The sequence below is a fragment of the Coturnix japonica genome, chromosome 4 (genome assembly GCF_054131305.1).
Source record: "Coturnix japonica strain WE chromosome 4, WE-NBRP24, whole genome shotgun sequence".
Classification (NCBI taxonomy): Eukaryota; Metazoa; Chordata; class Aves; order Galliformes; family Phasianidae; genus Coturnix; species Coturnix japonica.
In genome coordinates, this window is record NC_140666.1 from 68,313,454 (window position 1) to 68,336,896 (window position 23,443).

Genomic DNA, 23,443 nt, shown 5'->3' on the forward strand with positions numbered 1-23,443 from the left:
TTCCCAAGGCATCCTTTTCATATACCTAGTTAGTGACTGCTAGAAATGAATGCATCTTCCATTGATTGATGTAAAATAGATGTATGTTTATTTTCTCCTGCCTCTGGCTGGGATCTCTGAAGCTCCTTAGATAAACTGTCAGTAGGGAAATATTTTTTACTGCAGAGGTAAAAGTGCAAGTTCTGATTTGGAAGCGGAGGGGAAGTTATCAATATATGTATAACTTCCTGTCACTGCAAGATTTGACTTGGCTTTACCGGCATTACACTACCTGTATGGCTGAACTAACCAAGTTCCCTTGAGATCTGGAAGAGAATAAAATTAGTATATGTGTATATTTTACAAGTCTGGAATTTCTTCTCTTTCCTTTTGCTGTAATCTGTTATCACAAGTAATGTTTTGCAGGTAAATGAGTGTTGGTGAAATCAATGGAGACAGTTGGATAAATGCAGCACAGTGCCTGGTGGGTCACTATATCTAGCTCACTTTCTCTCTACCTGGAAGGCAGCCGGCTCTGCTTCACTGTGCTGCACAGTATTTCTTATCCTTGACAGATGCAGAGGCTTTCTGCTGCAGTGCCCAACTGGAGCCAGCTCTGGGCTGAGTGATGCTGCTGAACCGAGGAGCCGCCCAGCACTGTGTGTGCAGATGTGCTGGCTGTGCATAAGGTCAGCTGGTGCTCAGTGCAGCTGGAGCTAATAGGTCAATATATTCAGCTTGGGAACAGGCTCCATGCAGTAGCACTAGTGGTGCATGTTTGGACAAAAGCTGAGGAGGTTCCCATGGCTGTTACTGCAGCATCACAAGCTTGTGTAACCCAGGTAAACCAGCTGGATACCCACTGTGTCTTCCCCTCTCCACTCTGAAAGCAAATCTGCATGACCTAAGTAAATATATGACTGACAGATATAGATAAATGCGTTGCTGTAGAGAACAGGCTGCTGGCTTTGACATGGGAGACTTAACATTTTGGCTCTGCTCATGAAGTATTGGGGTGATTATTGGGCAGATTAGATCGCCTCTATTGCGCATCATGGTCCTTATTAGGAAGTAAGTGGTTTCTCTAGTTAAGTAAATGATGAGTTGTTGCTATGAAGCACTCAATATTTGTTGCAGATATCGTTCCATGTATATTAATTTCACTTCTGTGAGGTAGAGTGAGATAGTCTAGATTTTTATCAGAGCAGGAGACAAAGACTGGAACAGGCTGCCCAGGGAGGTGGTGGAGTCTCCTTCTGTGGAGATATTCAAGACCCGCCTGGACTCCTACCTGTGCAATCTGGTGTAGGGAACCTGCTTTAGCAGGGGGGTTGGATTCGATGATCTCTAGAGGTCCCTTCCAACCCCTACAATTCTGTGATTCTGTGAAAAGTTTAATTGAAGTACAATTAAGTAAAAATGCAGATAATATTTTCAGTCTTTTGAAATTGTCATATTGTCGGTTGGACTTTCCAACCTTCTTCTGCAACAAGTATCACAGGAAGCCTGAAGTAGCTGTGATTCTATCTGTGCTGTGAAAATAATAATAAAATGATGAATCATGAAATGTAAGCTGTATAAAATGACTTACTACCTTAGCAATGAGCCAAACGTAGCAACTAAGTACATAATCAGTTTGATGAGAATGATGGAGGCCTTCTCCAAAGTGTGTTGAGTTTTATAATTATTTTATATTATATATAAATATATATTTTTTATTTAAAAGAAATAAAAATAACTTCAGATGTAATTGCAACCATCTTGAAAGAGGACGGATCTTTGTTACAAGTTCTGCTTCTGTCCAACCAAACGTTCCAGCTTTCTGAGGAGCAGTAGCAACTCAAGCAGAGCAAATTTCAGGTAGCTGATGTGAGTCACCCAGTATTATTGAAAGCAAGTGAGGAGGGTCATCACTTAACTGAGTGGAAAACTGTACCAAAAAAGAATATAAAACCTCATTGTATGTTAGCTGTGAAATCAGTTGTGCTCCCACATTGCCACGGGTTGATGTGCATCAGTTACCTTGGGTACCTGCTCAGGTATGTGTGAGTCCCGAATAACCTTACTGGTGTATATGGGACGCCATTTATATCCTCAGCCACTTGATGTGTTTGGACTATACAAAGAGAAGCAGGATGATAAAAATACCATCAACTTTGGTATTAAGTAAACTTTGGTAGGTCTGGATGCTTGTGTTTACCATGAAGAAATTTTGTTGCTAATTTAACATCCATCAGCATGTGTTGCCTTTTGACCTAGGAGTGTGTTGTCTGTCTAATTATCCTTTGTATTGTTTTACTGTTCCTTGAAACTATCCAAACAATTTGGCGTGTCCCTAGCAACCAAACAATACTGTTTAACAGATATTTCCTACAGCTCTTCAGGGGCACTTGCTTCCAAATTTCCCACGTAGCACTAGCTCGCATTGGAACAAACAAACAGGATATTGTTTCAAGTGAATAGCACCCAGTGTTTCAAGAAGTTTATGAAAGTAGTTTTCTGTTATCAGACTGTTGTGAGTGCTGTGGGTTTTGGTTCCAGAGTTTGTCTGAAGTGCTGCAGACTGTTCCTTAGTTTTGAGCTTCAAAACGATGTTTGTAACTTAAATTTTCTCAGGCAAAAGATAATGCTTTGGTGGCAGGGAGGAGGGGGAAGAAAATATTTAATCCTACCCTGTAATGGGATTTCTCCATTAAATATGCTGTTTAAAATCCACACGCATCCTTTTTAGAATGTTATCAATTGCAAGTTCATGAATAGCACTGAACGTAATTATACCAGATAATCATGTAGTCTGACCTAGTTGAGAAATCTGATAATAGATTTTGGCTTTCCTTTAAAGAACTACTGTATATATATCCTTTTATTAAACACAGATCAACTCCCTCCCTGTTTTCCCTCCTTTGTATTTTTTTTCCTGTTTCATGTTAAGTTAAATATCTGGTTTTACATGGCAGTTAAAACCACAACCATTGTCATACATAGTTATTAAGAGTCCTCAGCAAGTTCGCAGATTAAAGTAAATCCTAGTCTTTTATCCAGCTACTTGAGTATGCTGGTACTTCAAGAAACCTACTGTATTTCTAACTTTCTCATGACATTGTTTGTAATTGCATCAATTTGTTTTGTTTTATTTTATTTTATTTTATTTTATTTTATTTTATTTTATTTTATTTTATTTTATTTTATTTTATTTTATTTATTAATTTATTTGGTGGAGAATGAGAATTCATTACCAGTTGAAAGATTTTTGCATGTGAATCCAGCAGTTAGCTGTACTGCAGGTATTTGTGGCTTTGTTCACCTTATGTCTGGTTTTAGATCAACCTGAATAGTCTTGGGACCTCATCCTGAACAAGAGATGCTGTTTTGTGTCTTTCATAATAAAGTCAGAGACATTAGAGACTTGGGCATACTGGGAAGAGTCCAAGATAATGTGGGGTTTGCAGCAGCTGCTCCTGTGAGGAAAGACTGAAAGCTGGGCCTGCTTAGCAAGGGGAAGAGGAGTTTCAGGGATATCTCATTGATGTCCATAGATACCTAAAGGGAGAATGCAAAAAGAGGTAGAGCCAGGCTTTCAGTGGTGCTCAGTGCCAGGATAAGAGGCAATAGGCACAAACTGGATCAGGCTGCCCAAAGGCTGAGGGGTCTTTCCCTTGGAGATCTCCAAATGCTGCATGGGCCTGGACACCCTGCTTGTGGTGTCCCTGCTTGAATGGGGTTTGAGCCAGATGGATTTGGGGGAGATTCTGTGGCCTCTTATTGAGAATTGATTGGTGCAAAGTAAATAAAGTGCTGTGAGGATGATCAGACCTCATTATTTTTTTCTTTAGTGGCAGATGCTTTCTAAGGTCATCTTTTAAAGGCTGGATACAGAAGTGTATTTTGTAAATACACTTTTAAGACTTGCCTACCAAAACAAAGTAAGAGAGTTATGGGTTAAGAAGTATGTTATTCTCGCTCAGTTTCCATGCAGAGGCACGAAGTTCCAGCTCTTGTTGAGGAACATGGGCTGGACAGCAGTGATGGCAATCGCTGCCAAGCCCTCTGCCCAGTTATTTGGGCATGGTGGCACGCTCCAGTAGGCAAGGCTACAAGGAGCCAAAGCAGCTGCTTCAGTAACTCCTTTCTGATCCAGTGCAGCTAGCAATGCACAAGGGATTGTTTACAGTTCTCCCATTTCTTTCAGCTTCCACGTGTGTGATTTAAAACAATGAAGTCAGTAAAGCTGCTGTTGAGTAGAACAAAGCATTGACTTTCTTATGAATGCTCGTATTTAGGATAGAAAGAACTGCTTACATAGAAATATGTGAAATCTGTTGGATACTTCAGCTTTTAGGCACCTTAGTACCTGAAACTTCTGGTTTACTTATCTTTACAACTCTTCAGGCCTTTCCAAATTAGACACTTGAAAGAAAATAAATAAAAAATTGTTATTTATGTTTGGTGAATATGGAAGGCTTCAGTTTTGTAAAGCTCAGAAACCTGGTGTTTCTGTTGGTCACCTGCTGAGGTGAGGAAGGTTGCTTCCCTCCGTTTCTCCTTTTCTGTCCTCGTGTCTTGACCCATAACATATCTATTTCATTTCCTTTGCTGCCTTTGGAAGGATTGGGGTCTAAGAATGGCATGAACATGGCTGAACAAGCACAGAGAGCTTGTAGGGAATCAAATTGGGCTTGTTTTCTTATGAGGTGCTTAAACTCTGTGCTAATAGGTTTAAGTGGGATAAGAAAAGAGTTTTCCTTTCAAGTTAGGAGTTTAGGATTGCTGTCTTTCCTTATTGCAGGTGCTTTGGTCTCTTCCCAAAAACCTTAGTGTGACTTTCCACTGAGGGGATCTGGAGCCTGGCAGCACTTCCTAGCTCTTGTTGCCTGCATTGTGTGCACATATATTTCAGCGTCTTTGTCACCAAGACCAAAAAGTTAGATTGAAGCCTTACAGGATGTTCTGAAGCACATTATGACTTGTGGCTGGTGTGCTGGGTGTTCTGGCACATCACCTGCTGTGCCCCCTGAATACTGGCAACTCAACTGTGTGATTCTGGCATTTCCTTCCTGTCTGTAAGACGGCATATGGTGGTTTACGTATGGGAAAACATACATATTGCTCATAGTGTACTGCTTATCTTTTCTTAACAATGATGGTTTGAGCAGCAAATTCTTAAAGGAAAAACGTAGATCATACATACTAACAAGCTGAAGCAAAGGAAATATCCTTTTTCTTTAGAGACTGAGATAATTAGGACCATTCATGCATTTCACTTCATGTGCTTCACTTCATAAAGCACTTCTGTCAGCTTTAGTAGTGCATTTGATACATGGATACTTTCTGTGGAAGTTGAGGAAACCTGTGTTATGTCAGATGTAACTTTCTGAAGTTAGAGAAGAAATTCTGAAGGGTTTAGAGGCAGACTTGGGAAGGCTGTAAGCAGATTCTGAGACCTGGTTTCCAGGATAACCAGTATTTTCACGGATGAAGAATGAAAATATATTGAGTGAAAGTTGTGGATAATATTTAGCACATAGGAATGATAATATTTAGCACATAGGAATTGCATTTGCACAAATTGAAAACAAGTGAATGTTTTGAAAATTAAGAAGAATTGGTAAAGTGCATCTCAACACCTTTTTAATCACAGAAAGCCCACAGAGCTTTATCTGGGCAAATCACAGTAAGTAATAAGTAAAACAGACAGATATTAGACTCCCTGTACAACCGTTATAAGAAAATCCTAGTATGAGTAGGAAACACAAGAACCATAGGTATTGAGGGACCTCTGGAGCTCATCTCATCCAACCCCTTTGCTAAAGCAGGTTCCTTCCCTTCAGTTTGTCACACAGGAAATCTCGGTATCACAAGAAGTCTTAACCTCAATTTCTAATACTTAAAAAAAACTTAGTAAGCCAGTAAGTATTTTGATTTTGTGTATGCAGTATGAGAATCATTATTGTTTCCCTTAATTGCCATGGATGTAATAAGCACTTTGAACAGTGAGTTGTAATACCTGAATTTTGATACTGCAAGTCATGTCAGATGGCAGCTGTGGTAAAAGGAAAGAAATGCTTTCAAGTTCCTGGGGAGGAAAAGCTAAATTCAAAGTGGATAAATATTATGCAATCTCAGCATATGTCAATTTCAGTAGACGAGTGAAAGCTCTGTTAGAGAGAGAGAGACTAATATATCAATCAGTTAGTTAATATGGCTGGTAGGGGATAAGTCTTCAAGATTTTTTGTTAGAGGGATGTCCTGGTTTCAGCTGAAATAGAGTTAATTATTTTCCTAGTATGATGCTGTGTTTAGGATTTAGAATGGGAATAATGTTGATAGCACACCAGTGTTTTAGTTGTTGCTGAGCAGTGCTTATACCGAGCTAAGGTTGTTTCAGCTTCTTGTGCTGCTCTGCCAGCAAGGAGCTGGGGGGGTGGGGAGTGGGGGGAGCACAAAGGGCTGGGAGGGGACAGCACCAGGACAGCTGACCCAGACTGGCCAAAGGCATGTCCTGTACCAACTGGCGTCATGCTGAGAAACAACTGGCCAGGGGGAGGAGGCTGCTGCTGCTCAGTGCCTGGCTGAGCATCGGACAGTGGGGAGCTGGTGAGCAATTGCATTGTGCATCACTTGTTCTGTGTATTTTATTATTCCTGTTATTATTACCATTTCCCTTCCATTTCTGTTTTTCTCTCAACCCATTAATTTTACCCTTTTTCTGTTTCTCTGTGCTGTCCCACTTTGGTGGGTGGTGGGTGTGAGCAAACTGCTTTGTGGCTCTTAGCCACTGGCTGGGTTAAACCACAGCAAGAGTGGAGAAAAATATTGAGTGTGACATCTCTGGAAGGAACTTGCAGTATCTTTGGAAAAATCACATTGCAGCCATAAGTTGCCAAGAGGCATTTCTTGTAGACCAAGTAGAACCTTGAACTTAGATGGTTTATAAACATCACCTCAAGAAGATGCATCTCACAATACAGGGAGGTGGTCCTACAAATTGAACTTTTGATTTTTAGCCATGCTTGAACTGGAGACACTGTATATTAAAGTCTGTCTATTGGTCATCAACTAGTTACGTTCTGAATGAGGCTGTTCACACACCTTGAGGCAATCAGTAATAAAGAGTTTATGTTATACTCCCGTATCAAACATTTGAGTGGAATTTCCTATCAAATGCAAAGTAACAGTTGAAAAGGACTTCTGGGTGTTTCTTTCTGAGATACAGAATATACTGTGTCGATACATTTATGTGGTGGATGAGAAAGTATCAAGAAGTGCCATTATTTAGAAGTTCTGCTTTACAGCTCACCTTTTTTTGCCTCTTTTCTTCTTTTTTTTAATAGCCTCCACGCCACCCAGCAGAGTAAATAAACGCAGAGTTTCTCCAAGTGTTGCTTCCACTTGGGAAAAGAGAGGCGTCATCATGTCTAACATTACTATTGATCCAGATGTAAAACCTGGCGAGTATGTCATCAAAAGCCTCTTCGCTGAATTTGCTGTTCAGGCTGAAAAGAAAATTGAAGTTGTAATGGCTGAACCTTTGGTGAGTCCTTTTTTTAAAATATTTTTATTCGTTGTAATATTCCTTCAATAATAAAGAGGCCACTGCAAACAGAATTGCTACCTAGGTAATGTTTTATTGGCTTCTTTCACAACTGTTCTAAGTGGTTACTGGAGTTAAGGCCTCTTAGTATTTATAGATTATGTAAAATTACAAAAGGAAATAGTGACTACAAAAAAATGTTCCTATGTTACTGCTACCAAGCATGTTTCCTGTTCATGTTCCTTTGAAATAATATATATTTTTTTGAAAATAGAATTTCAAAGAAAGATGCATGTGATGTGTTTGCCAAGTAAGTTACTACTGAATCACCGAATCATAGAATGGCTTGGATTGGCAGGGACCTTAAAGCCCATCCTGTTCCAGCACCCTGCTGTGGGCAGGGCTGCCCCTCACCAGCTCAGGCTGCCCAGGGCCCCATCCATCCTGGCCTTGAACCCCTCCAGGGATGGAGCTTCTCTGGGCAGCTGTGCCAGCTCCTCACCACTCTCTGATAAAAGGATTTTCTCCTAGCATGTAATCTAAATCTCCCTCCTTTCAGTTTAGAGCCATTCCCCATTGTCCTATAATTATTATATCAAAAAGTCATTTCTTCTCCTGCTGATAAGCACCCTTCAAGTACTGGAAGGCCTCTGTGTGGTCTCCCTGTAGTCATCTCTTCTCCAAGCTGAGGAAGCCTCCCAGTCTCTGTGGGAGAGGCGCTTCAGCCCTCTGGTTGTCTTCATGGTCTCTTCTGGACCATTTCTAATAGCATGTCTTTGTTGTGTTGGGAGCCCCAGACCTGGGTGCTGTACTTCAGGTGGAGCTTGACAAGAGCAGAGTAGAGGACCCCCCTCTCCCTGTCGTCACTCCTCTTTTGATGCAGGATACAACCGGCCTTCTGGGCTGCAAGCACACACTGCTGGCTCATGTCCAGCTTTGTGTTCACCACAACCAAATCTAGATGGCATGTTCTTGAAATAAATAGATATATACTTTTTTAATTGGGAATTGTACTCAATAGTGATCTTTACTTTGCATAAACTCTGACTCAGTATCAGTATCTCTTCAGGATGATGTGGGTTTTTGTTGTCCTCTTGTTTGTGGTTTTTTTAATATACATATGCAATTTACAATCCTGGAATTAAATGGGAAATTGAAGACACTTATTAGTCTCCAAATCACACACAATGCATAGCAACTTTCAGAACTTAGTCTAAAATGATATTATTTTTAGAAATGAAATTTAATATACAGATTATGTCTTCTGTGGCTTGTCTGTACTTGTACTTACTTTTTAAGTTAAAAAAAAAAGGGGGCAAAATTCCTAGTTTGCTGGATGCAGTTATAAAAAGGTACAATGTTACCAGCCTTATAACTTTGCGTGCTTGCAAGTATTTAACATATTTCTACAGCATGACCATATCTTGAATGTTTTCATTAACTGCTGTTATGGACTGTCCTCTCTCACAGCACACCAGTTGGCAGATCGTGACCATGCTGTGCCAAAGCCATGGCATCAAGATCATGCTGCATTATGGGCAATACTGACGAATAAGCTTTTGTTCTAGATGTCTTAATATTAAGAGCATCCATCCCATGCTCTCCTGCCTTCTTTCCTGCATATATGCAGTGAACTACAGTCTCTGTACTGGTAGTATTTCTTGGGCTAAACAGTACAAGGGAACACAGTAGTTTGGGCATGCAATGAATTTGGGTATGAAGTCTGAAGACCTTTTAGAGAAAAGCTAAAGATAAAAATATTTTGAAATGTTAACTGGAAAATCAACTAAATTGCAAGGCCTCTGTGTGCAACAATTGCTTGCAGAAGCATTTTTCATTATAATAAGCAGTCCTAATAAAGCAGAAGGCATGTGTTAGTGTTTGGACCCCAGTTGTGGAACTTTATGAAAGAAAAAGAGAAGGTAGAAAAAGAGGAACTAAATAGAATTGTGATACCACTGACTGAATTATCCAGGTGAAATCATGAGTAGATGAAAGGCCAAAGAAAAGAAAACATTTCATTATACACACCTGTTTAAGTATACATTGTGCGTAACTATGCTTGTGTGTGTACCAGACAAGTATACAATTTAAACGTACGTTTACTGTTTCCTTATCGACATTACAATGGTTTACGAGTTCAGGAGGGTTTGGTAAGAAACTACAGCAGTATTTGCAGGAAAACACATGTAAAAATACTCAAGTGATTACTGAAGGCACAGAGAGGAGAGGTGCAGAGTGGTGATGCTGGCAGCAAACAGGAAGGTTACCAGTGAATGCTGTCTGAGTATCTTTTTACAACTTGTTTGTTAAACATAGCATTTGGCCAAGACTTTTGCATCTATAATTCAAATGGACTGAAGAGCTCTGCAGATACAATCTGTTTGGAGTTAAATCTCTGAACCTAAATACTGATTAGTATGGTAAGTGTAGTAGCCCTGGTGTGCGCTTGTACTGCAAAACATATCCCTGGAGTGGATTAAGTCTGACAGCAATCTTGGTCTGTGCCTCTCTGCCATGCTGTTAACTGTTATTTAAACAAAGGTTTCATCACACAAAATCAGAATTTTCATTGGATTAGAAATTGGTAAAACTGTGAATAAGGCACTTTGCAAAGAAGTGTCACCCCTCAGATCTTTGGGCTCATGAACTTCTAAGGTAATTGCAAGAATTAATCAAGATCTGGTAGTAAGGTTCTAATGCTGATATTCTGAGTGCATACAGTACATATAAAATTCTTTAGGAGAAGATAGGAAATGATAATTATTGGCAGAACAGTGCTTTGTGAAAGTGTTTGTAACAGTTCTGCCTGGGCTCATGTGCTAGATTTTAAAATTGATTAGAACAAAATGCATTGTGATGATAAAGTCTGAAGGGGCAATGGAAAGTTGTACCTGAGATTGGAGAAAAGGTTCTGCAGGAAGAGAAGAAAGCCCCTTGCTATTTTAGTTTGTTTTGGTTTGTCAGATGACGTGGCTGCAAATAATGAAGTTTATGTGGAGAACATATATATCTGTTACATAAATCTTTAATGTGTTAGATGGAGCCAGGCTGTTGGATGGTGTTTGGAGCCAATAAAATTAGAAGCTAAGCACTTAAAACTTGAAGTTGCCCATGACAGCAGGGCAGCAGAAGTGGATGGAAAACAGTCACTTTGGGGCAGGGAAGGCAGGATGCTGCTCATTCAGGAGCTGAGTTGTGATTCCCAAAAGCAACTAAGTGGTTTCTCTGGTTGTGAAGTTTCTTACAGTGCTCTTTGTAATATTGCTCTTCATTGATTTATATCTTTTGTGTCAGTATTTCATTTTAAAAGAGAAGGGACTCAAATAAGATTAGTGTTTTGTTAGTGTTGGTAGTTCTGCAGCTGAGAAAAGATAACCGAGAGGCAAGAAAACAACTTTCCCCAATTGTGAAACAAGATCTGTGTGGGTACTAATGGGCATTTGCAAGGGAAGGATGAGAGAAGCAAGTGTGCAAACTTAGCTGTTGTACCTGAGCAGCTCCACTGCCATGCCAAGGTGCGCAGGCTACTGGGGAGCACTGGAGTGAGGCCAACGGGTGGAACCTGTTTCTACCAGCACCACTGTTTGCACAACGCGCACACGTCTACATCCTGGTCATTGCTGCCTGCCATATGTTGACATTTCTGCTTTCAGCAGATGCAAACTGTAGTGGGTTTGTTTCATTTCTCTTGTGAAAGATACAGACCTTTTGCTACCATCTCTCCCTGAACTTGAGGAAGCTTGAAAGATAAATCTTAAATTATGAGTTCAGTGAGAGTTCCCAGACCTTTTCTTCATGCTGTTGGATAGATTTTTGTATTTCACGTGAGACAGAAGGGGTCAATGGCAAAGCAGTGTCAGAAAAACACTTTGAAAGAAAATAAACTTTAGAGCCATGCAAATAAATCAAAGGCCTTGATAAACCTGTGACTGGGTGATAGAGCGCTATTTGGCCATGTCACATTTGTTTGGTATGCAGCTATGGTGATGGAGGGGAAAAAAAACAACAACTATATTTTTAGAAATACCTTAAAATAGTGTGCTATCTGTTGACATGGGCTTTTTTGTCTAAAGATTTCTGGATGATTTCACTTTGTGTGTGTGTGTGTCTGTGTGTGTTCTTTTGTTCAGATATTTCTGGTTTTAGACACATTCAGTGGGATATAATAACCTCAGTGTTTGTTCATCTTTTTAATAGTCCTGCAGGACTGTAGTGAAAATGTGGCATGCCAGGCACTGTGTCACAGGGAGTCTGAAGGAACCTCAGCTCTACAAGTTGTTTTATAGGAAGGTCACCTCTCCACTCGATAGGAAAGTCCACTTCTTCTCAGGAAATAATTTTCCAGTTAATTTTCCTTCAGCTCATTCAGCAGTATACAATGTTTATATAGGGTGGAACATTTCTCATGCAATCGATGCGATTACAGTTATTTGTGCAGTGTTGGTTGGTATCTGAAACCTGTTCCTTCTTGCTTCAGCATCAGTTAATGAACAGAAATACTGGAGAGTATTAAATGCATTTTCCTGAAACCACCTTTAAAAATGTTTTATTTAAAACGTACTTGAGACAGGGTTAAGTTAAGGACAGGGTTCAATTTAGGCAGTCAAATAGCCCATATGAACAGGGGTTTTCTGAATCAGAGAAAGTGAAGTTGATCTGAATTCTCAGTAGGTGTCAGAGTAGGTTTTAGAGAGCTGCAGTAGTGGTGAGAGACACTAGTTGTGGCTTAATAGGGTACAGCTGCAGTTGGAGCAGAAAATGGCAGAAATTGAGTCTAATTTTCAAGATCACAATTAAGATGAGGTAAAATAAATAGCCGGCTTTAATACTGATCTTGGTACACCCAACCCCAGTCCTGATCCATTTCCCATGTAATCTGTCTGCTTTGGTCTTGCAGGAGTTAAAGGCCAAGCGGTGCTGGCTTTGTAAATTTCCATCAGCAGCATGGCAGAAGGGTGTTGTCCCATGCCAGGCTGCTGAGCAGTTGCTGTTTGTGAGTGGTGCACTGCTGCTGAGCTCTGGCAAGGTGCTGAGAGCTGCGCGCTGCTGCGGTGTCCCACCTGGTGGCTGCTGCTTGGCTGTGTAATCCCTGAGTTCACCTGCCGCAGGCTCCTCTAACTACTTACATCCACTACTTCTGCTCTCCTTGTCAAAGGCAGAGGGATTTCTGGTTTATGTAGAATGAAGTGAAAAGTACCTCAGTGTGCCTGTAATTAGTTGGGAATGCTCACTGTGTCCTTACATGTCTTACTACTTCTTAGTATGCACTTAAGGCTGTTATTCTGGCACTTGGGTGTATGGTTTAGCAAGCCAGTCTGTACATCACTGGCCCTCAGAACCTATACCTGGGACTTAGCCTTTAAAAAAAACCAACTTTCCAGGTATCCTAGAAAGAGACTTGTCAAAAATTGTATTTTCTTGTAGCTGTACTTATTATAGTTCTTGAGTGTTTTGTTTCATTTCCCACAATGCTTTAATTCACACTGAATTATTTTGTCATGAATATAATTGAATTTTGCTTTTAACAGAGCAGTATGTTTTATGGTACAGGTAACAATGAAATATTGTAATTAAATCCCATTAATACTGCATTTTCTGTACCTTATGAAGGAAGTTATTATTGACATACTCCTTGACCAGGACTTGGTTTCTAGCTCTTTCCATTTGCTGTTCAGAGAAAGAGCAGGCTGGTGATGGACTGAGCAATTGATCACTGACTGTGAGCTCGGAGGGGAATGGCTTTTTCTCCCCAGCCCAGCCCACCTTGCCAACCTTGCCAGTTGACTCCATTAAGCACACTTCTGTGGGGGCTGCTGCTGGGGAGAGGTGCTTGAGGTTTTCTGTTTGTCAGTATTATTAACAATTAGTATTTTTACTACTAATTTTGGATCTCTGTTCACTTCCTTTTGTGAGCACATCACATCTTCAGAAACAGCTTTAGCTGAAAAATAATGCAGGCATTCACATTAAATGTTATTTCTTTGTTCTTTGATATAACTGAAATAGAAATAATCTTATCTTTGGTGAATTGCAATACAAAGTTCATATTCTTTTTACTTTTCTTCCAGGAAAAGCTCCTGTCCAGATCTCTACAAAGAGGTGAAGATCTCCAGTTTGATCAGGTAGGAGGCGTGCAATTGAAGGCAGCTCATCTAGGATTAAGGTGGCCTGTCTTTCTGCTGCACAGTGTAGGGGTGGGTTATAACATCTCTATTGGAGTGCCTGAGTTGCCTTTAGAAGACTTAGGCCTAGAGTTGTTAGAAACGAGCATAGAGGAGAAGCAAAAAACAAAAACCAACACCTTAATTTTCCATGATTTTCCATGATAAGGAACTTGCAGGTTGTATGAAAATGACAGTGAAAATTGCTGAAGGTAACGTGCTGAACATGTTTGGACAAAAAGACTGTGTATTCCTGCTATGAGCTTTGTGTAGCTTACGCCTAAATTGCTTCGTCTTTCAGTGTTTGGGTGTTTGGCTTTTACAAGCAAATAATGTTAATTCCAGTTACTTAATGCTCTCTGATTCTATAACAGAAGGCAGATTCAGGGTGTAACTTCATTCTTTCCTGGGTATATAATCTCACTGTAAAGCTATTATGTTTCACTTGGTTAACTGAACTTCACCTGGAATAACTGCTGAATTTATTCATGTTTATTGTCTATGCTTCTTTCGTAACACAGACACGTTTTTGTCCTGTGACCACTTCCTTGCTATGGAGGGGCAGCTTTGTGATGGTGCCCCATTAATTACGGGCTCCTATTAATGTTTTTGAGTAGCCTCTTACTGTATGAATTGCAACGTTCTGTTTGTATTTCTTGTTACTGGAATTTTTTAAAGCTTCTATTATTCCTTTGATATAGTACTAAGTCAGGGGACCTGATTGCTGTTCAGTTAAGAGCCATCCATGCACCTCTTTCTTTTCCTTCCTTCCAAAAGGGAAACATATACTGGCATATGACATTTGATGCATAAGTTTATTTTCCAGGACCCCTTCCCTCAGTGAGTCTTATGTAGGCTTCTAATAGTTTCTAATCTAAAATGTTCTGAGGCTCTTGTCTTCAAAGTGAAAGTTAACTCACAAGCAGGGAAAATGGTTTAGGGAGGATGTAGCTTACCTTTATAGCTTCAGTATCTTGTTTTAAAGCTAACCAGGAGCAAAATGATCTGAATCGTAGGGATCATCTAAGGAAATCTGCAGATCAGCAGTATTATTTATTTTTTCTACACTTTACCCCTCGAAGTCTTTCTCAGGATATTTTTATTAATCACAAGTATTGCTTATTAAGTTACATATTGATTTTGCGAGTAAACCTTTCCCAAAACTGAAAAAGCAGGATGCCTTAAATGAGGGCAAATAAATTCTAATATGATCTTAGGTTTCTGGAGTATTGAATAGTGAGAAATAGGTAAGTGCAGCGTCTCACAGGTAAGTTATAGCAAGAGGATGGCTTCCATCAAAATCCCTCACTTGAAAGATGCAAGAGGTAATCAGTGTGTGGCATTTGAGAACAATGTGGTAACTTTCCTTTCCCAGCCATGGTTCTAGGGACTGACTGGCTCCCCCACTGTCTTCTGGCTGGGGCTTGTAGCTGCTTGATGCCATCTTTCTGCAGACATTCTTCTCCCTCCACACTTGGGCACAGAAAAGTTCTGTTAGGTTAAGTTAAAAGAAATGCAGATAATTCAAGTTTCATATCAGGTATATACTTAAATCTGATTGCTTTCTCGTGGCAAACAATTTTTCTTATTTATTTTCAGTTGATAAGCTCTATGAGCTCAGTAGCAGAGCACTGTCTCCCCTCCTTGTTACGCACCTTGTTTGACTGGTACAGGCGTCAAAATGGAACAGAAGATGAATCCTATGAATACAGACCTCGATCTAGTACAAAATCAAAGGGGTAAGAGTTTCCTTGCAGAAGTCTGCTTAATTTTTGCATGTCTTCTAAGAAAATGTAAGTGTACTTTGTGTTTGGTGTTTTTTTGTTTGTCTGTTTATTTTTTGACAAACATTTTGTATTTTGATCTATCACTGGCTAAATCTGCAGAGGAAGGTGTTTTGAAATGTTGCATTTAACTGTGCAGATGATATCCAAGAAGTGATTTAATAATGCTGTGGGTTATACAAAGAAGGAAGTTGGATTCTGATTACTTCAAGCTAGTTTGTCAACTTTGGGCATTTTTTTGATTTCAAGAGGGTTTGGGATCTTAGTGCTGCACCAAACTATAAAGTCTTTCTAAGCATTTAAACATGTGTTTGACTATGATTGCATGGAAGATATGTGCACTCCTCTGTAATATTTGTGATTAGTTGTATATGATATGTATGTTCTTGATGGTGTTTTTTTTTATTATTATTATTATTTATTTTAGGGATGACCAACAACGTGAAAGAGACTATCTACTTGAAAGGAGGGATTTAGCTGTAGATTTCATTTTTTGTTTAGTTTTAATAGAGGTTCTAAAACAGGTAAGCTCTTTGACATATTTATCTTAATTATTTTTTCATCCCAGTTTTAGTTAGCTCTAAAATTTTATATAGAAAACTGGAGCATATGTATGATCAGCAGAAGTAAGGTGGTAATAATGCCTTGCCTTATCTCCGTTCATTTCTTGGATCTGCTTAGACAAAACTGCTAGTGCAGTATAAAAAGTAAGGTTCCAAAAATAATGTTTTATTCACACTCAGCACCTTTTGTGCAGTTAAAGTCTTCTGAAATGCGGTGTGAGGTTGTTGAATAGTAAGATCAAAATGTCACATTTCTTTAAACTGGAAAGGATATGTATTTATTTAGCTTTCACTAATGTAACACATGCACAAGTTTTGTTAATATAAAATTTGCATTGTTAGATGCATAAGATAGCAGAGTTTGGCTTCAAGTAACAGCCTTTTTCCTTATATATTTGTCAGGGGAAAAATAATGTAATATTTGAAAGCAGAGTTAAGCAGTTGAAGCAGGAAGTTTGCTCATATATTTTGTATCTTTTATGTGTAGGTATATGAAAATTAATTGGCTTTTTGTATTAAGTAAAAAATGGAGTATGGCTTAGTTTGCAGGTAATTTGTAGGAAAATTGTGCTTATATGGTTGTGTATGGCAAGTTTGTGGTACAGGGAGAAATGAAAATAGTGAAACATAATTCAGAGTTGTCAATCCTTCACTGCAAAACCAACCAGTCATCTAAAGGGATACTCCTGAGTTACTCCTGAGCCTCAGTTACTTCTCTTGTTGTACCTTTTACGTGTGTAATCTGGCTAAGTGTTTTTTCTGTAGTCAACTAATTCAGTGCTTATTCATCAGCCTTTTGAAACAGGGAAGAAAGTTCTGATCTGAAGTTCTGACATAGTTTTGATGGTTACTTTCTCTTTAGTGGAGATTCTCTGTATCTGATCTTGAACTTCTAAATGTGGAATTATCTCAGTGTTTTGGCCATATTGCTTCTGTTAGAGAAATTATTTGTCTAAAATCCCTTTCTCAATCATCTGTAGAAACCCAGCAAACAGCTATTTACATGTCTACTGGTCTAGATGCTCATTATTTTGTATTTTGTATTATTTTGTTTGATCTTTAAATTCCACTGACGTTCTTAGCCCAGATCACCTCTGCAAACTAAGGGTCAGGATTCTCTCTGCACAGTTAGAGGTACTACCTGTTTTATGTCCACCAAATTTTCTTTCTGAAGAGCCCTGCTAAGGATATTTTTTCTCTGGGAAGGAACATCGGTTGGCCACTGAACCAATCTATGCCACAGAGAATCCTTCGTTTAGTGTAGTCTTACAGGTTATCTGAAGGAAGTATGTTCTGCGTGTAGTATATTTTGCATTTAGGCAGTAAAAGTGTGGAAAGGATACCTTTTTTTCAGTAAACATATTTACATTTGCATTTAATCCTTCCTGTCTTCCTGGAAGCCCTGTCATTGTTTAATTCTTAGCAACTGCATATATAGCATGCAAGGGTTATGATCCAGCCTCTTTTGTGATAAGTGCAGAGCAACTGGAGAGAGGGTTACGGGCATGACCTGTGTAGGAACAAAAATCTTGCTTAAATGACTGAGTATTACTCATTGCATTATATATCCATGTAAACAGCCTGTTCCAGTAACCAGAAATTCTTGAATAAATAGCTTTATTTACACAGAAGAGTATGAAATTCTCAAGCAATAAGTGCTTCATTTTTTTTATTTTTATTTTTATTTTTTTTTTGTAGCCAAAAGAGTAAGCTTTTATGTATTTTAAAAATAGATTTGTGTTTTTCAGTCAGCTGTTTCCTTTTGAAACCGAGGGTGGTAGTGGTGTTAGAGAACCACTGTTATTTTGTTTTTAAAAAGGACCTCTTAAAAGTGCATGATTTTGTCACCTAATTATTACTTAATGTTAGGAAGATTTATTGTTTTGTCTATTTGCATGTGCAGCAACTCTTATATGGTTGCCAGTATTGTTTTAATTTTAAGATCTTAGATTGTGTAAATGTTCATATCTTGCAGAATGAAATTGGCCTCATGTGCCAGCAGAGGATTTGTGCTCTGATGAGAATAGGAAATATTTCTTTAGGGAACCTCACAGTCCTATTTATGAAATTCATACATACATCCACACACATATGTGCATAGTTACTTACATAACACTTTTATTTCAGATACCTGTTCATCCAGTGCCAGATCCTTTAGTACATGAAGTTCTAAACTTGGCTTTTAAGCACTTTAAACATAAGGAAGGGTAAGTTTCATCTGCATAATATAAAATGTTTTGAATGTATTTCAGCCTGTGCTTCATTGTGGTAATTGTTCTCATTTGATTACTTCACACGTAACACACTGGTGATAATATTCTAAATGAGCAATGATTGATGATTTAAAACTGAACACATATCTTGAAAGAACACAGCTTTGTTAGATGTAATAATAATAGAGCTAATTTTGCATAGAATGGTTTACATAGCCAACCAGATCCAGAAAAGAAGATTGAGGTTAGATAACAATAGTAAACTTCCTGTGCAAAGTGTGTCTGATCAACGGAACAATGCTATTTTACACAGAGTCATAGGGTTTGGAAGAGACCTCTGAGTAACTGATTTAGTAGAGGAATGTTAAAGTTAGGGTAGTATGGTTAGGTTGCAGTTGGACTTGATGATCCTTAAGGTCTTTTCCAACCTGAGTAATTCTGTGATTCTATCATCTACTCCAACCCTATAGATTCCCTATAGCAGGTTGCAAAGGGAAGTGTCTGGTTAGGTTTTAAATATCTCCAGAGAAAGCAACTCCACAACTCCACAACTGGGCAGCCTGTTCCAGAGCTCTGTCACTTTCAATGTTAAGAAGTTCATTCTCATGTTCAGATGAAACTTCCTGTGGTCCAATTTGTGCCCAAATGTCACCTATGTTCTTTATTTATGAATTTAGTTGTTTTTATGGTTATGTTCAAGGATATGGGATGTCATCTTTGAGTCTGTAGTTGCGAACACACTTGTAATTTAGAAGAACAAAAGTGTACTTAAGGTGCATTTTAACATTTTCCCTGGCTTTGCTTTTTTTCTTTCTTTCTTTTAGGTATTCAGGAACCAACACTGGGAATGTGCATATTATTGCAGACTTATATGCAGAAGTGACGGGGGTTCTTGCTCAGTCAAAGTAAGTTCAATCTCTGACTCTTCCTGGGGAAAGAGACAGTAGGGTTGTAGAGCATATAATATAGCAACATTTGTTAGTGGCCTTGGTAACAAATAGTGTAGGCTGAAGTGTGTTCCTCATGTTCCAGCGCAATGGATTGAACAGATCAAGGAATAATCTTTACTTTAGTACAACACTGAATCAACTTGAAGGTGCAGAGAAAAGAGGCTGACTATCTGTCAATAGTTGTTCTGTTAACAAGTGTATTCCAGTGCAGTAATCACTCTTGAAATGCCAAGCTTTTAAGTATCAGCGTTCATCTTGTTTGTTTTCAGTTTACTGTAGGTGCTGATATAAATTACAGAATAAAGACATCAGTTCCGAGTTAAGGACTTAATGTAAAAGTAAAAGAAAATGCAAATAAATGCAATTTATATCCCTTGTTCAGGTTTCAGGCTGTTAGGAAGAAGTTTGTCACTGAATTAAAAGAGCTGCGGCAAAAAGAACAGAGTCCCCATGTAGTACAAAGCATCATCAGTTTGATTATGGGAATGAAGTTTTTTCGAGTAAAGATGTATCCTGTGGAGGATTTTGAAGCATCATTTCAGTTCATGCAGGTAACAAAACGTCACAGCAAACTGAATTAAACTGATGGTTTAGATCATGAACGTGCAATGGTACTTACTGTGATCAGTTAACTCAGATGTGTCATCCTTCATCGTTTTTGTTAGTTTCAGAGTTCTCAGACGCATGAATCATTTGTTTCTCTATGGCTTATGAGTACCTACCATAATGAAAACCCATTCTGAGTTGTCACAGTAATGTGGCTAACTTGTAATACATGAAATCATTTGAGACGAAATGAAAATGGGTAGCAATCTACTATTTTTATTTCTTTATAAAAGTAGGTTGAAAAAGAAGTTTCTTGAGATATCGTTTTTTAAATAGCTGAGATACCAAGAAATACTTCTGCTTGAAAAACACTTCATTTTCAGGGAGAATTCAAATCTTTTTTTGCTTCTGTTGACTGTGGATTGAAAAATTGTTCAGCTGTTAAACAACCGTGGATCTTGACGTTAGTCCTGGGAAATCTACCACATGAGTGGATAGTTCAGTTTCTTGCAAGTTTTGTACAGTGAAGTGTGCATACAAGCATATGGATATTTATTCTTTTGTAAAACTGATTTTGCATCTTTGTGTCAAAGTCACCTTGGGAATTCAAATGAGCACGTAAAAAAATATTAGTTTATAGTGATTTCCATGTAAGATAAGCATTTATTTTTGGCACGTAGAAGAAAAATATGCATGTTTTTTAAATTGTGAATAGAAATAAATGTTCCCCTTTCAACTTTTTATTAGTTCCTGGCCAAAATGTATTTAAAGTTTCCAATCTTCAGTAAAGTTGTTATTATCACAGAAAGTAAGACCAGCTATTTTCAAAATCTGAACTAGTAATTGATGTGTTACGGTAAGACTTATGGCATAATGACATTTCTAAGTCTTTCTTCTTTTTTTCAATATCTTTTCTTAATTCTTCATCTCAAAGGAATGTGCTCAGTACTTCCTGGAAGTAAAAGATAAAGACATAAAACATGCACTTGCTGGTTTGTTTGTGGAAATTCTTATCCCTGTGGCTGCTGTAAGTATCTTTTATTTTCCTCCCTCCATTTTCCATTTTCACAGTTGAGCCCTCATAAAATTGCTTCCAATAATCTTTGTAATATTGCATTTTTACTTATTTAAAAATGCTACTGAGTTACTTATGAACACCTGCATAAACTTTTGAAGGGATGTGTGTTGGTATGATTTGCAGATTAGCTGGTTTCCCCATCTATTTTCAGGTCTTTTTAACACTGTTTTCTTGACTCTTATATCACAACACTGTGGTGTTGTAATTGTACTAAAGGACTGAAATTTCATGTATTTAATATTTTGTTTACTTAGAGATCCCACTGACTTTCTTTATTAGCTGAAATCTCTAAGTTCTTTCTAGAAGAAACTGATGTACATAATATTTTTACAGTCAACTGGGGAGAGCGTGAGCCTCTATGGAAGAAGAAAATATCTAGCATAGAAGAATATCTTTGACCCCTACTTTCTCTATGAAGTGTATTTGTCTTGTCATGACCTGCAAGGATATGTTTATCTCCTCTAGTTTTCTTACCTTTGTGTCTTAAAAGAATAAAAAAATTAAAATGGAGACGATATTTCATTTTAAGGCATGACCACAGAGATGTGGTATTGATAGTAACTGTCTACTGACCTTAGTTTTAGTCTTACCTGGGCATATTTCTTCTCTTTTCTAGAGAAGAATGACCTAACTTGCTGAGAGGTAGATGCATTTGTCATTTTGATTCGCGTAGTTGCTTGACAGGTCAGGTGAGGGGTGAATAGAGAAAGTATTTAGCATTTTGGTAAATATGACTTTTAGTTTATAAAATTGTAATTTTCAGCCTGGAGAAGAGAAGGTTGCGGGGTGACCTCATTGCAGCCTTTCAATACCTGAAAGGAACTTACACCCAGGAGGGGAGTAAACTCTTCAAAAGGGCTGACAATAGCAGGACACGGGGAAATGGTTTTAAGTTGAAAGAGGGAAGATTTAGGTTGGATGTTAGGGGGAAGTTCTTCACTAGGAGAGTGGTTAGGTCCTGGAACAGGCTGCCCAGGGAGGTTGTGGATGCCCCGTCCTTGGAGGTGTTCAAGACCAGGTTGGACAGGGCTCTGGGCAACCTGATCTAGTAAAGGTGTATGTTTGGTGGCCCTGCCAGGCAGGGGGGTTGGAACTACATGATCCTTGAGGTCCCTTCCAACCCGGGTCATTCTGTGATTCTGTAATTTAAATAGTAAAAAAATTTATTGATTAGTCAGAGGCACATTGGAATTAGAACTGGTTTGTGATAGTCACAGAGGCACGCACATCAGCTGTGCAGTGTGTGTGTCTGTGATGAGCCTTGGATCTCTTCCTACAAATAGTGGCTGACTCAGTGCTTTCAGCAGTCAGTGAGGGAGTCTTGATCTTTCTTTCTGACTCACTGAATCTTTAATCATTTCATATAAATGACGCTTCTTAAACAGAAGCTGAGAACCCAATTCCAGGTGGAAATAGAGTTGAGAGGGTTAGTCATTCTCTACGTGAGATGCAAATTTGAATCTTTTCAAGTAGGTGGAAGAACTGAATCTGGATTTGCTGTTATCTTGGGTACAGAAAATCGCTAGTGAGTAAGCTGTTGGATTTCAGCGTTATGACTTTGTTACTGTCCTCCTCCTGCTGAGTCATTCAGGCACTTTTAAGAAATGCGACCAGATTTGGACCCTCCAGGTGTAATGGATGAGTGAATATTTTACAGAGGGAAAGTTAAAGTTGATCTATGAGCTCAAGGTTATGTCCCAAAGCAGAAAAGCGATATTGGCAACAACTGGCTCCAATTCATCATGTGACTCTAGGGGAAGTACCAAACAACTTAGATCTGAACAACAGCAAAAGAGAAATAATTTGGGGATGTAACAAAAGTCATTTAAAATTTAAAACTTCTTTCGCTATTTCACAATTGGGGGATATGAAAGAAAAGGGGAGCACTGAAAAAGGGGAACAAGGTGAAAGTAATGGTTATCACTTTTGAAATGCATTAAACTATGCTTTTAAAGGGTTTCAGTGTAGTTTTATTTGTTAGATGGTGGCAGATATTTCACGTTCTGTTCTTTAAGTATGGAGTACAGACCACAGTTTTAAAACAGTGCTTTGTAGTTGGTTGGTTGTTTTTTAATGTGTATAGCTGATGGTGATGGTTCATTACGCTTCTGTTTGACACTGTTAGCCAATGCTTAGCTAACATGACATTTAACTTTGGAGTGCTCTTAAATTCATAAACATTCTAATGCGTGTTTTAAATGCCTTCTTTATAAAATTTTAAATCAATTTATGTGTGCATTGTTTTTGTTTTAATAGGCTGTTAAAAATGAAGTGAATGTGCCATGTTTGAAAAATTTTGTGGAGATGCTTTATCAGACTACCTTTGACTTGAGTTCAAGGAAGAAGCATTCGCTGGTATTTTAAAGAAATATTTCAACTTCTCCATTTTGTTCATCGTATGCTTTTAAGCTAATGCATTATCTTAAGTTAAAAGCTGTATTAATTTAAGTCTCAACTGTTCAAGCACAGTCCAATTAATGCTACATATATTGAATTTGCACTGATATTTATCTGTTTCTTTGTGCAAGCTATGATGCTGTTATCTCACTTGTGAGATTGTTTTGATATCGATAGTTGTTTTAGTTCATTTTCACACTGTGTTATTTAACCTGATGTCTCTTCTGATAAGAACTTA

At 38.5% G+C, this 23,443-nt stretch overlaps 1 protein-coding gene across 21 annotated transcripts in view; it reads left to right on the top strand.

Moving 5' to 3' along the window:
• FRYL (FRY like transcription coactivator) overlaps positions 1 to 23,443 on the top strand; it is a 139,044-nt gene that overhangs the window by 50,286 nt on the left and 65,315 nt on the right. For all 21 annotated transcript variants that reach the window (XR_014945977.1, XR_014945978.1, XM_085547204.1 and 18 more), the window contains 9 exons: positions 7,311 to 7,510; positions 13,582 to 13,635; positions 15,274 to 15,413; positions 15,886 to 15,982; positions 18,149 to 18,228; positions 19,059 to 19,139; positions 19,567 to 19,735; positions 20,665 to 20,757; positions 23,065 to 23,163. Coding sequence is in view for 19 of the 21 variants with exons in the window: in XM_015862154.3 (XP_015717640.2) it covers positions 7,311 to 7,510; positions 13,582 to 13,635; positions 15,274 to 15,413; positions 15,886 to 15,982; positions 18,149 to 18,228; positions 19,059 to 19,139; positions 19,567 to 19,735; positions 20,665 to 20,757; positions 23,065 to 23,163 (1,013 nt within the window). In the remaining 2 variants the exon portion in view is untranslated. The remainder of the gene's footprint in view (positions 1 to 7,310; positions 7,511 to 13,581; positions 13,636 to 15,273; positions 15,414 to 15,885; positions 15,983 to 18,148; positions 18,229 to 19,058; positions 19,140 to 19,566; positions 19,736 to 20,664; positions 20,758 to 23,064; positions 23,164 to 23,443) is intronic.